General features: G+C 44.0%; 1 protein-coding gene across 1 annotated transcript in view; it reads left to right on the plus strand.

The window, feature by feature from the left end:
* Fstl1 (follistatin like 1) overlaps positions 1–6269 on the plus strand; it is a 54419-nt gene extending 48150 nt beyond the window's left edge. Inside the window, exons 8-11 of the mRNA XM_051149894.1 lie at positions 927–1039; positions 1325–1435; positions 3795–3871; positions 5994–6269. Of these exons, the coding sequence (XP_051005851.1) occupies positions 927–1039; positions 1325–1435; positions 3795–3871; positions 5994–6038 (346 nt within the window). The 3' untranslated portion in view covers positions 6039–6269. The remainder of the gene's footprint in view (positions 1–926; positions 1040–1324; positions 1436–3794; positions 3872–5993) is intronic.
* Positions 6270–13901: the final 7632 nt, after the last annotated feature.

The raw sequence follows: 13901 nt of genomic DNA on the forward strand, positions 1-13901 counted from the left end.
GGGGGTGGCAACTGATGTTCTATTGTTAATCTTCTGAAGGAACTGTGTTAATGTATTCTCTAGTTGTAGACCTAAAGTCATTTCATTCTTGGTATTGAAGATGGTCCGTGCTATCCTGTGTAGATTTCCCTAACTGCTATGAGTGTATATCCTTCTTTTAGTATTATCTAAGAATAAATATTAATAAACATAGAAGCCCCTGGTATGGTACTAGTACATCAGTAAGAATTAAACATTAAACACTGTTCAAAACAAGTTCAGAGTGCAGCTTCTGTGACTCCCCCTAGCCATAGTCCTTGACCTTGAGGAAAACAAACTCAGAAAGGCCATTTCAGTAGGAAGTTGCTAAGTCAGGTTATAAAACCTGAGCTGAGGTTCTATAAAACGTCTGAAAGAACTCTCTAGAAAGGTAGTGCTGGTGGTTCTCGCTTCAATTTAATATTCTTTCAAGTCCTGTATTCCTTTTCATGCCATCTATCACCTCTCCTGCTTTAATTTTCTGGACTGGTTGACTTGACAGCCATACCACAGGAAAAGGCAATTTACACTGGAGGAAAGTGTGCAAAGAGTGAGCATTTGTTTATCAAGGTGGACAAAACTATTCACAAAACCTTAATTGTCTTTGGGGAGCACTTGAACAGCTTTGCTATGTGCCCCCTAGGGTGTGCGGCAGTGATGTTTTCAATGGTCTGAATTCAGGTCTGAAGGACAGAGCCAGGGACAGTGTCCAGTCTGATAAGCTGAGGTTTAGCTATTTAGAGGAGTAACTGGGTAACAGTGTGATGGGTCAAAGAAGAGAGAAGCATTTGTAGCATGCAGTCATCTTGCCTGGGGCCTCCCTGGATCTGTGAGCCTGATGCTCACTTCCTTTCTCAGGGAAGAAGCCGAGGCCTTGCTGATGGCGTCTGTCCTGTGTTTTGTTTCAGAGGACTGTGTGTTGATGCTCTCATTGAGCTGTCCGATGAGAACGCTGACTGGAAACTGAGCTTCCAGGAGTTCCTCAAGTGCCTCAACCCATCCTTCAACCCCCCTGAGAAGAGTAAGCCTAACCTGAAAACTGAGTCTTGGTGGGGATGGGAGCATTGCAGGGAAGGAAGGGGCAAGGTGGAAAGAACTGATAGAACTCTCCAGAGATAACTGAGCTAGCCACTACCCATGAAACTGGGCTGTCACTAGCCCATCTCCATGATGGGGTTAACCATAAGTTGATTTGCCCATGAGAGACAAGGCAGTCCTTGTCTGAGAAAGGGGATGTGTAAGTGCCCAGACTGTTCCAAAGACACTACCCCATCCCACCCTCATATTCCAACTGTTGTCTTTACAGAGTGCGCCCTGGAGGACGAAACATACGCAGATGGAGCCGAGACCGAGGTGGACTGTAATCGCTGTGTCTGTTCCTGTGGACACTGGGTCTGCACAGCAATGACCTGTGACGGTGAGCCATGCTTACAGCAGAAGGAGAAGGGGGGAGCAGTGCTGTGACTTGAATGGCAGAAGGTGACATGGGTACAATGGGAAAAGGAAAGGCCAGGAACCGGAAGTAAGCAGTGTACCCGCTGTTTGGGCAGGGGGCTTGGGGGGCGCACTGTGGGTGAAGCTTGTTCCAGAGACGTCAGGTGTAAATATCACTCCAGAGGCATCAAATGAGAGGGAATGGTGACCCAGAGCAGAACTAAATGTCAATTTGAGACTGAAAAAGGAAACACTGATCTGTGGGGAATGTGTACCAGTACTCTTTCACAGTCTTTCCATACCAACCACTGATTCCTTATGGCCCTTAAAGAAATAGTGTATGTTAAAGAGTCAGGTGCTCAGAAGTCAAATGATCTAACTTGCCATACCATGCAGGAAAAAAAAAAAAAAAAAAGAATCAAATTAAAAATGTACAAAACAAAATTTAAAGATGAAAAATTAAGATCATTGAGACATAGGCAAGCTGGATTGGAGACATGGGTGTCAGAGTTTGGGAGGCAGAACAGAGATCAAAGAGTCCCATCAAGGACCTAAGCTAGTGATGTCAGCACTCAAGGGGGGACATACATCAAAGCCAGACTGCTCGAGCAAAGAGCCAGATGAAAATAAATCAGAGAAGGTGTTAAAGCCAGGGCCAGAATGGTAGTCACACTGAGTGTGAAAAGAAATGTCCCTTAGAACCAGACTGAAAAGTTATACCTGCAGGAGGGACCCTGAGGTTATATTTGAAGAAGCTAACTGAGGCAAGAACGAGTTGGCACTTAATGTTATGTTCAGGGAGATCAGGGTAAAATGGTGACAGAGAGACAACAGTCAGAGTCAGGAAAGCGTGCTGGCCAAGGAACCCAGAATACCAACGGTAGAAAGTTAGGGCTTTAGCTTAGTGGGAGAGTCCTCAGCGCAGGGGGTGGGAAAAAAGAATACCAACGGCATAAGCTTCCACTTATACCCAACTTAGCCACAGGGACAGATGAAAAAGCAAAAAGACTGTTTAGATACAAGAATTTCCTAGAAGTTACTGGAACTGATAGCCAGTTGCACACACCTGGTAGCTACTGAAGCCATCATAGGGCGTCTTTGAACAGTGACCCAGCCTGCTTCAACCAGGAATCACCCCCAGTTTGTCTTCCTCAAACTTCCTTCCATCCATCTAAGTGCTCTTGTTCTGGCTTTGTAAAGGTCTTCCTCCTCCATTTCTAAGATGCAGGTGTCATTGTGCATTGACTTATGGAACCCAAAATACCATCATCTGGATAATAAGCCCATTCACAGTGCACCAAACAAAATATCACTCCCATGAGATGCCATCCGTCGCCATAGCCACACTGTGGACTACAATGCCCCGCTCACAGAAAGCTCAGTCTACGGAGCCTCATCATAACTTGGTGTACAGGCTGTGATGGATGGGAAAACTGAAGAGGCATTTTCAGGCCAGTACCTGAAGCCTAGCAGAACCATCTTAGATCACAAATCTCAAAGGCACCAACAGGGGCATGGAGATTATGCCCATAGGGGCCAGGGCCATAACAAGTGGCTATGAGGCTACGATTAATATCAGTGTCTACTGCTTCCAAATGGTAAATATTCTCTCCACTAAATGGAGTCCCAGGCACCTTTCCAAACCTTCTAGATTGTAATCTACAAAAAGAACATCTTGGGGACTTGTGTAGGGTTTTTGGCTTTTGGTTGGTTGGGGTTTTCTGGGCAGGGGTTGTTTGTTTTATTGGTTTTATCTCTGTACTTGAGATCTGTTTGTTAGGTGTAGTAGTTATCAACCCTGGGGCTAGAGACCTAGAGAATTCTTCAAAAAGCACAACTTCTGGTACCTCCCACCCCAATCAATTGTAGCAAACTTTCTAAAGATGAAAGCCAGGCAGTTTGAATTTGTTTTCTTAGTTTTTCAATTCCAGGGGTTGAACATGGAGGGTGTGGCCGGGGATTTGCATGCTCTGCCAATAAACTGCACCCTGAGCCAGAAATTACATTTGCAAATGTTCCCTGGGACATCCCCAGGGTGTGAGAATGGTGGAGAGCGCTGGCCCAGAGGAATTTCTCAGAGCTGGGACCTGAGTTGTCGCTATTGCTTTTCTGTAGGACTAGTTTGTCGTGTGGGTGTGCACTTAAGAAAACAACAGGAACAGAAAGAAGTCAGAGGATTAGGGTAGATTTGTTTGTTTGTTTGTTTGTTTGTACTACCATGGGTGACCTAATACTCAGAGAAAGGTGGGCAATCTAGTTCTCCCTCCAAAGGGTAAGTGGAGTCTGTTAGGTAGCCTGGCTTACCACAGCCCCCCTGCTCTGAACTCTGGTTCTTCTTACAGGAAAGAATCAGAAGGGGCCCCAGACCCAGACAGAGGTGGAGGCGACCAGATACGTCCAGGAGCTCCAGAAGCACCAGGTGAGTGGTAGCCACAGTCCTGGTTGGTTCAGACGCTGCTGTTGCTACCAGACCCTCAACACCACTGAGAAGCTGAGCAGTGTCCCCAGGAGATGAGGGAAAGGCACTCCGTTCAACACCGCAGATCCTAGCTCACCCCAGCTCACCCATACCATCCAACTGTGATACAGACCAGTCGCCAAAGGAGTTACTGTGATAGGGGTGGGAGGGGCTGGGGTATCTCTAGAAAACCTTCCATCAGCCATCAGCTGAGAGCTGCTACCAGGAAACCATCCTCAGCGTTTCTGCCCTCCAGCATGTGTGGGCAGGATAGACTCCTAAGATCAGAGAAATCCCCAAGGCAGAGACGCAGGTGCAGGAAGTGAGAGGTCAAGCCAGAGTTCACTGCGAAACATTCGGTGCAAGGCAGCCGGCCATGGAGGACCTAGGGTGGCCCATGGAGGACCTAGGGTGGCCCATTGACACCAGCCACTGCTGTCAGCAGTTTCCTAGGTCAGTTTTCAAGCTGAAGTAGAATTCATATGTCATATAATTTACCCCCCTTTCAAATATGCAATTACGGCCAGGCAGTGGTGGCACATGCCTTTAATCTCAGCACTCCAGAGGGAGTGGCAGCTGAATTTCTGATTTCAAGGTTACCCTGGCCTAAGTTCCAGGACAGACAGGGCTACATAGAGAAACCTGTCTTGAAAAACCAAAAATAAATGAACAAATTAAATATGCAACCATGCAAATGACTTTCAGTGTCTTCCTAAGATTGTTAGCTATTCACCACAGTCTAATTCCAGAGTATTTTAACCTCCCCGGAGAAGCCCATGTGCATTAGGAGCCACCCCTCATTTTCCTTGCCCTCGGCCTCTGGCAATTGCTAAATTGTTTCCTGACTCTGTATGTGTGCCTGGTCTGGGCGTGTCATATATGATCTTTTTCTGTCTGACTTCTTACCCTTAGCATGATGCTATTCACGTTCACGCCGGTAGCATGAGTCTTCTTCACCCCTCTTTATGTGCGTGTCATTGCACATATAATAGTCTCTGTGTGTGTGTGTGTGTGTTCAATATTTGATGGCTATTTAGGTGACTTCTGACTCTGATGAACGACGCTGACGTGAACATTATTGTACAAGTTGTGTGGACATATGTCTTCACTCCCCCTGTATTTTAGGAATAGAACTCGAGCCATAATATAACTCTGGGTTTAATCCTTAGAGGATTGCCAGACTGCTTCCCAAACACCATTCATGGTACATCCCCCCCAGCAGATCTCCATTTTCTTCCCATCCGTGCCAACGTTTGTTACTACTGTTCTTTATCTCACCTGATCCACTGGGTGTGTGGTGGTGTCTCCTTGTGTTTCCATTTGCACTCTCTAATGTCTAACAGTGTCATGTCTTTATTGGCTACTGGGCATCTTCTTTGGAGGAATGTGTCAGGCACTATTGTAAGACCTGGCATAGCACTGCCCTCATGTTACAGTTGAAGTCATTAAAATGGAGATTTCAAAATATTCCCAAGGATACTAGGGAAGCTGAATAGTCAAATTCAATCCCAGACAAGTGCACCTCTGGGACTGACTGCTTTTTTTTTTTTTTTTTTTTTTTAAGATTTATTTATTTGTATGTATACAGTGCTCTGCCTACATGTTCACCTGCAGGCCAGAAGAGGGCATCAGATCACATTATAGATGGTTGTGAGCCACCATATGGTTGCTGGGAATTGAACTCATGACCTCCGGAAGGGCAGTCAGTACTCTTAACCTCTGAGCCATCTCTCAGCCCCCAACTGCTTTTAATACTTCTGTGAGATGTGGATTCAGAGCATCTTCCTTTTAGTATCCTTCTATCATTAAAGCTGGGACAATGATATCTGATTGATAAGATATCATAAGATGGTTCATATAGAGCCAGCTATTAATTCCATAGTCTACCCCTGAGTGACCATGCCGCAAATTGGACATAGCCTCATGCTGTTTATTACCACCCAAGGAGGAACCGTACAAGGAAACAACTAAAATCTAGCGTAATCACATGTCTACTGATGCTACGGGAAGGCTGGGGGCTTCAATACGTGCGACTGACTCTTTAAAGTTTGTATAATTATTATTTCTTCTTACATCTCAAAAGGAGACAGCTGAAAAGAGCAAGAAGGTAAACACCAAAGAGATCTAAGGAGAGGCACACAGCACCGCGTCTGGAGCCCGGCACCTCCTCCTTTTCAGCGCGGAGCCCAGTATACAGGAGCGTGTGCAGCAATCACCAAAATCACCAGTATTTGCTTGTATGGCCGTGAATCTTATTTTGTTTGTTTTGCAATAAAGGAAATGAGGGTGGCTGGCTAGTCAGGGAAAGCCACGCTCTTCATTTCTGGGAGCGCTTTAAGAGAAATGAAAGGGCACCTTGGGGTAGGAGTCAAGTAAGAGACCTCATCAGAGCTGGCAGAGAAGCAGACCCAGGTCTGATTGAAGCCTTTCTGGGGTGGCAGCAGCTGCGAGGAGGATACAGGATCAGCATGTGATGTTGGGGGGGGGGGGGAATGACACTGAGCTGGCTACGCTGGAGAAAGTGAGGGGAGCTCTATGGAGAGAAAGCTTGCTGCTTTCACCCTTGTCACGGCGGTCAGCGTGACAGACCTGCTTTTCCCCTTGGTCCCAACACTCGCCTGCATACACAGCCCTCTCACTGGTTTCCTGTGTCCCTCAGACTTGGATGGCATTTTCTGGAGGATGTGTTCAGACAGTGTAGACACTTCTGTACTTCAAGCGCCATGGAAACCTAACCAAAACTTCAAATACATTTTTTTTTTAAACCAAAGGTGCTATTTCTCTGTAAGACTTTTTTTTTTTTTTTTTTGCAAGCTGACTTCATTCCTCAATTATTACCATTATATTATTGTTATGTTGTTGTTTTAATATTTCATTTTCTTGACTAGATATTAAGCTTTTATTATTTTTTTCCAGTAGTCCCACCATTTCAGAGGTGAAGGTGAAGGGTTTGGGCATTTTTCCGGGTACAGGGACCTCTGTAACGCAGCCGATCCCTTACCCTACCACATACTGGACTAGATGCAGTCCAGAGCTGCAGTACCTCACCATGGCTTTCACCAAGTCAGCTATGTGCCGCAAAGCACAAGAGGACCCCAGACAGAAGCCGTAGGACAAAACGTCTCCATAGACAGTTGTTGAGATCCAAAAATTCAATTGGTTTTTTGGTTTCTTGTAAGAAGCTCAAAGGACAGAAGAAGCTCAGGCTATCCCAGCCTGCCAGCCTGCTGTGGTCTGTAACTAACTGGTGAGCCACTGTGGTCCCATTTGCTCCTATTTCTGGATGGCAGTGTCCTTAGTGCACTGACACAGAATGCATCTTGGGAACTAGCTGACGAATGATAAAGTTTATGGTTTAGGTGACTGATCCGGAGGGAGCTAGGCTCCTGTGATCAGCTGCCTTCTCCTTAGGATAGATGAAACCACACAACAAGAAAGGCAGGCAGCAGGAGAACAGCCAGCTTCTGCCTTGGTCTAAAGGATCCTTGCAGGTGGCTAGGGTGTGGGTTAGTCTGCCCAGGAAGGGAGGGTGAAGGAGAACCAGCAACCTTCTCAGCAATGGTGCGCATGAGTGCAGTGTCCGGCTGGAGTCAGATATCACCCCAAACAGATGATGGTAAAAGTTTTCAGACTCAAGAGCACTTGCAAATGGAGATTGAGTCTTAAAACTCAGCACTGGGGTGGGACACGATTAGTACAAGTCCATCCTTTCTTTGAGCCTCTGATACTTAAACTCCTGTGTTGCCATGTTTCACATGCATTTAACATACCCAAAAATCAAAACCTTATCTCATTTGCAAAACTCAAACTAAACCATTCAAACAAATTACTGAGATTTTTTTCCTGCATAGGCAAGTGTGGAAAGTTGGGACGGGGGTGGGTTTCCTCCTAAGTAGCTTTCCCTGTTCTCCTTTGAAAGGTGACAGTTCTACTTGACTGAGTATTCTGAACTTTCATGCCTTGTCCCATTTAAACACTCGGAATCCCCCTTGTGCTGTCCTGATCTCAGCATCCTCTCTAGGTGCCTTGGAGAGCTCATGGCACTGTGTCTTAGCAAAAGTTTTGCCGTTCTTGGACAGGGTGTGAGAGGGCAGGAATATTAGTTTGTTCAAAGCAAGCAGCGACAGTGTCTGTCCACCAGTCATCTTTAGAACAGTGTTCTCAACCAGGACCATCCCACCCCGTAACAGGGAATACCAAGGGCGAGCCCACATTCCTCTTGAGTTCTGCTACTTCTGTGTGAGTAATGCAGCTGTCATCTGAACCATCACGTGGTCCTTGAACAATTCATGAAAAGCTGCTAAGTAGCATAGTTTGGGGAGACTTGGGAGAGCTTTGCATGGAACCAACAAGCAGGGTTACATTAAGTTCAGTTCCTGGAGTCCCATAGAGGCCTATAGGCCAAGATTACAAACCCAGCGGGCTTTCTCTGTGGTTTGGTTTGGTTTTATAAGCAGTAGTGTCTATTAAGATCCAAGATCCAGGGAGTCCTCTCTATACATATGCCTGGACCCTAGGTACTACAGTCGGTCTTGAGGAATCAGGCTCCTCCATCTGCAGCCAAGTCCATGTGAACACTCTGAATGCCTTGGTTACACCTATAATCTAAATGGTTAAATTTCAAAGAACAATTTCAACAGATTTCTGTCACTCATGAGGTTATGAAAAATGCATTTGTATTTAGTGTGCTTCCGTATTTCATTTAACTTGTTTTTGTTATTTCTGATTTTTGTTACTATTGATAAATAAAAATAAAATAAAATAGCAGTTTTGTTGATTTCCGTATCCCCAATGAAGGCCAAATGCAATTGTAATAATATTAACCTTTTACCACATAAAAGTAGGTTTAAGTTTCTCTGAGCCTTGGTGAGGTGATATAAATACATAGTTATAGCCGGATATGGTGGGAGCTATAAGCTAATAGCAAGAGATTATTACATCAATACTTGGAGACTGAACAGTACACTCTTGAATGACCAGTAAATCATCAAAGAAATCAGAGGGGAAAAAAAAATTAAACTTCCTACAGCCAATTTAAAATGACAGTGCAACTTGCCTGAACCTTTGGAGTATAACTGCTGCAGTTCTGAAAGGAAAGTTTATAGCTACCCATGCTTAAAAAAAAAAAAAAAAAAAAAAAAAAATCAGATCTCAGGTAAATAACCTGAAAATGCACCTCAAGATCTTAGGGGGAAAAACAAAAGCAGTAGACGGCAAGAAATAAAGCTCAGGGAAGACATTAATGAGATGAGGACTAACAGAGCAATACTTAGAATCAAGCAAAGAGCTGCTTCATTGAAAAGAGCAGCGAAAATTATAGACTCCTAGCTCAGCTAACCAACACAGGACAAAAAAAGACCTTAATACAGTGAGAGGTCTTACAGCCAATTGCAATGAAATCCAGATCATGTTTTGCAAACTTACATGGAAAAAAAAAAAAAAAACTGGAAAATCTGGAAGAAATGACTCTCTACAACTTATGACATGCCTAAAAGATACAAACACACAAATTTATAACAGGCAACAAAATTGAAGTTTTAATAAAAAGTTCCCCTCAAAAAAAGCCAAGACTGGAGACATCCAGTGGATAAGTCTCAATCATTAAAAAAAAAAAAAAAAGCTAACACCAACACCCTTGAAACTGTTCCCCAAACTAGAAAGGAAGGCACCCCACCTACACGTTCTGCACAGCCAGCATTACCTTCATATCAACACTAGGCAAGAAGACAGACAAAAGGAACAACAGCAAAACCAATTTCCCTCAGGAAACTTGAGATCAAAATCCTCAGTAAAATCCTTGCCATTTAAGTTCAAAAACTCACTAAAACCATCACAGACTATATAGCAAAGCTGGCTTCGTCCTAGAGATGAAAGGTTGGTTCAGCTTACGTAAATTAGTAAACATGGTACAACACAAAAATAGAAATAAGGACAGAAACCACGTGGTAAACAGGCGTTGACAAAGCAACATCTATTCATGATAAAAAAAAAAAAGCTTTCAAGAAACTAGGGGCAGAGCAGACACATGCACCATCTCTTCAGTCCTATAGTCCTATAGTGGGGAAAACAAAAGCAGTTGCTCTACAATTAAGAATGAGACAAAGACACCCATTCTCACCACTGTTTTATGCATGGCTTAAACCTTGTTCAGAAAGATAAGACAAAAAATAAAAGGGATACAAATAGGAAAGAGGTCAAAATATTCTCATTGGCAAAAACAAAGCAAGCAAACAAAATGGCAGGAGGAGTCACCTTGGGAGACTGTTCAGCAGTAAGAACACTTGCTGAGCAAGCACAAGGACTTGAGTTCAAATCCCTAGCACCCATGTGAAAACCCTGGTTTGGCTTTGTGCACAACCCCAGAGGAAGGAGAAGACAAGAAGATCACTAGGCTTGCTGGTTGCCAGCCTAGCTGCAGGTTCAATGAGAGACCTTGCCTTGAGGGAAGAAACTGGAAACACTCAACATCCTCTTCTGGCCTTTATGTGTATACCTGGACGGACACACACACACACACACACACACACACACCAAAAAATAAGCCTAACCAACCAAGGAGGTGAAAATTTTTTGCAGTGAAAACTTTAAAACACTGAAGAAAAAAAATTGAAGAATAAACAAAACAGAAAGACTGCCTGAGTGCACAAATTGTCAAGATTAATATTGTGAAAACAGCTACATTGCCAGAAGCAACCACCATTTAAATCTCAAATGGCATTCTTCACCAAACTGGGGATAACAATCCTAAAACTTGTATGACAAGACGAAAGACCAATTGCTAACAAAATCACAAATGGAAAAGGCAATGCTGGGGCTACTCAAATACCTAATCTTACATCACAGAGACACAGGAACGAAACAATCTGGTACCTCCGCCCCAACAAAGACGTGAAGATGAAATAAGGGATCCAGAAACAAAATCATACAACTACAGCGACCTAATTTTGACAAATGTGTCACAAAAAGAAAGAAAAAAAGAAAGAAAGAAAGAAATGACAAGAGTCAGATGAGATAGACCCTCTTCAGCAAATGGTGCTGTTCTGGCCACACACGGAAGAGAGAGAAACTGAGTCTGTATCTCTTGTCCTATGCAAGAATCTATTCAAATGGAGCCAAGACCTCAGTATAAGAACTGGAGCTGTGGAATTTCTAGAGAAAATAGTCAAAACACTTAAAGTTACAGGCACAGCTAAGTGCTCTCTGAGAAGGACATTAGCAGCATGGGAAATAGTGCCAAGAACCAATGTGTGAGATTATAGGAAGTGAAAAGGCTTCTGCACAGGAAATGAAGGAGGTACTACTATACCTGTGGTTCTCAACCTTCCTGATGCTGCAGCCTGTTAACACAGTTCTTCATGTTGTGGTGGCCCCCAGTCATAAAATTGCTTTCACTGCTCCTTCATAACTGCAATTTTGCCACTGTTATGAATCATAACATAAATATATGCTATGCAGGATAACAGATGTTTGACCCCCTAAGGGGCCATGACCCACAGGTTGAGAACTACAGAATTAAAAAGAATTTTAAAAGGCTACAGCTTTTTAATTTATTTATTTTTATTTTATGTGCATTGGTGTTTTGCCTGCATGCATGTCTGTGTGAGGGTGTTGGACCTTGGAGTTACAGACAGCTGTGAGCTGCCATGTGAGTGCCAGGAATTGAACCCCGGGTCCTCTGGAAGAGCAGCCAGTGCTCTTAACCACTGAGCCATCCCTCCAGCCGGCTACAGCTTTTTATTTCCTACAGCTAGGAAAAATCTCCACCACGTACATGTTAGACAAAAGACTGATAAGCAGGGTACATAAAGAACTGCAAAATGAAAGTGGCAGAAAACTCATCCATAAAGAGAAGTAATGACAGTTCTCATAAAGCAAACAGCAAATAAATACTTCAAAAGTCTACAACATTCTTAACCATGAGAGAAATGCAAATAAAAGTAGTTATCTCAGTCCAGTCAGAATGGCTATTGTGAAGATAACAACAATAAATGATAGCAAGGATGTGGGGAGGAAGGACCCTTATCCACTGATGGTGAGTGTGTAACCTAATGTAGTCACTTCAGAATCAGCATAGAGGTTCCTCAATGAACTAAAACTAGAACCTCAAGATGACTCAGCAATATGCAGCATGACTCAGCAATATGTAGCATGACTCAGCAATGTGCAACATGACTCAGCTACATTCTCCACACCCACTGTCCACAATAGCTAAGAACTAGGACTATCCTCAGTGTCTATTGACAAATGGATGAATAAAGGAAATGCGGAACACAGGTAAAAGGAACTTGCTTCAGTTCTAAAGAAAAAACGAAATCAAGACATTTTCAGGGAAGCAGATGGGTGGAGATCATTACATTAAATGAAATAAGCCTGACTCAAAAAGAAAAATGCTACATTTTTCCTCTCTTACACAGTCATTAGCTTTAAAGTGTATGTGTGTGTGTTCGTGTGTGTGTGTGTGTGTGCTGAAAGCAGAAGGAACAACTATTTGAGAAAAAAAAAAAGAGAGCCAACAAAAGGGGGCATTGGGACATGAGGAAGGGAATGAAAAATAACAAATAAAGTGCTATATGTATAAAATTCACATAGTAAAACCCATTACCTCCTGTTGTGGAAAAATTAACTATTAATATCTACTATTAAACTATATAATATGGCAGTTTTTATTTATCTGACTATCAATCAATAAAGGACATGGGCACCTGTTATATTTTTAATATGTTAATATTTTAAACCTGGGGCTGGGCAGATGCAAATCCCCTAAGCTACCTTGTTACCCCCCCAGCCCTGCATTCCACGCCATTTGCTTTAATCATTTCTAGCTGGGCTAATTCCCAGCCATACTTCCATAAACACTTGCTTACACTGTGAGCCTTTTATGTAGCCAGTCGGGGGCAATTTTGGAGACAAAGTTACACAGCGTGACTTGGGGGCACGTGATAGTCTGCTCGGAAAAGACAACAAGCAGACCTCAGGGAACAAAATAATTAACAATTAATAAAAAGCACCAGACCATGCGGTAACAACTTCCTGTACTATCTCAGATATTTAATTAAAGAAAATAAAGACAAAAATACGATCCCATTTAAAAAATACCATGATATCAACTCCTCACTCACATCAGCTGTTCTGTCAAGAGAGCCATATTGGCCACAGCTGCATGGATAGACCCCACCCCCATTTTGCACTCAATAATCCAGTCATTATCCATGAGTCTGGCCTTTGATGCTGAGGCACTGCACGTCTCCACTCTTGACAGACTAGGGAGGGACAGCTCATGCCCCTTATTCATGTCCGTGGCCCCTGGGAACAAGCTGTGCCCTCACCTGTCACGCTCGCTGCTGACACCAGCTGAGTCCAGGCTCAGTACATTGACTCTGTATTGACCAAACGTGGCTGCAGCAAGGTCTGGGTAAAGAATGTCTGTCCAACACCACCCCAGTGTACTTCATCACAGAAGAGAAACGTACACATCATGCACTGGCTGTATCCTGACACCTCCCGGACACGCTCAGTCTTTTCCACCTGTATTGCTCTGGCTTCCAACACCCTGAGGAACCGCTGCAAAAGATGTGAAACCTCCGAGTGATGCGCTAATCCAGGGTCTGGCTTCCTATCATTGCCCCCCCCCCTTCCTCCCTACACACCCCTTAGGAACTCTGGCTCAACACACACCTTGCTGCATTTGCTTTTGAGTGACCTCGAATAGTTCCCGCCATTGTCTCTCCTCTCTTCTCACGCGCCCCCCCCCACATGCTTCCCCACATTATAAGCCCAACTCACATGCCAGCCTAAATCACACGCATCTTCCGAGCCTCTCCTACTTACCGTGCGTCTCAGCTAAGCCACTAAAGCCCCATACCAGCCTTGAGGTTCCTGGTGAGTTAACTTCTGTCTTAGCTCTCCTGTGAACTCTGTCCTGTCTGGACCACGGACTGTACATCAAACACTGCCTCTCTCGTGCCTGTTTCCTTCAGCAATGCCCGGCTTC

The sequence above is a fragment of the Acomys russatus genome, chromosome 8 (assembly GCF_903995435.1).
Source record: "Acomys russatus chromosome 8, mAcoRus1.1, whole genome shotgun sequence".
Lineage (NCBI taxonomy): Eukaryota > Metazoa > Chordata > Mammalia > Rodentia > Muridae > Acomys > Acomys russatus.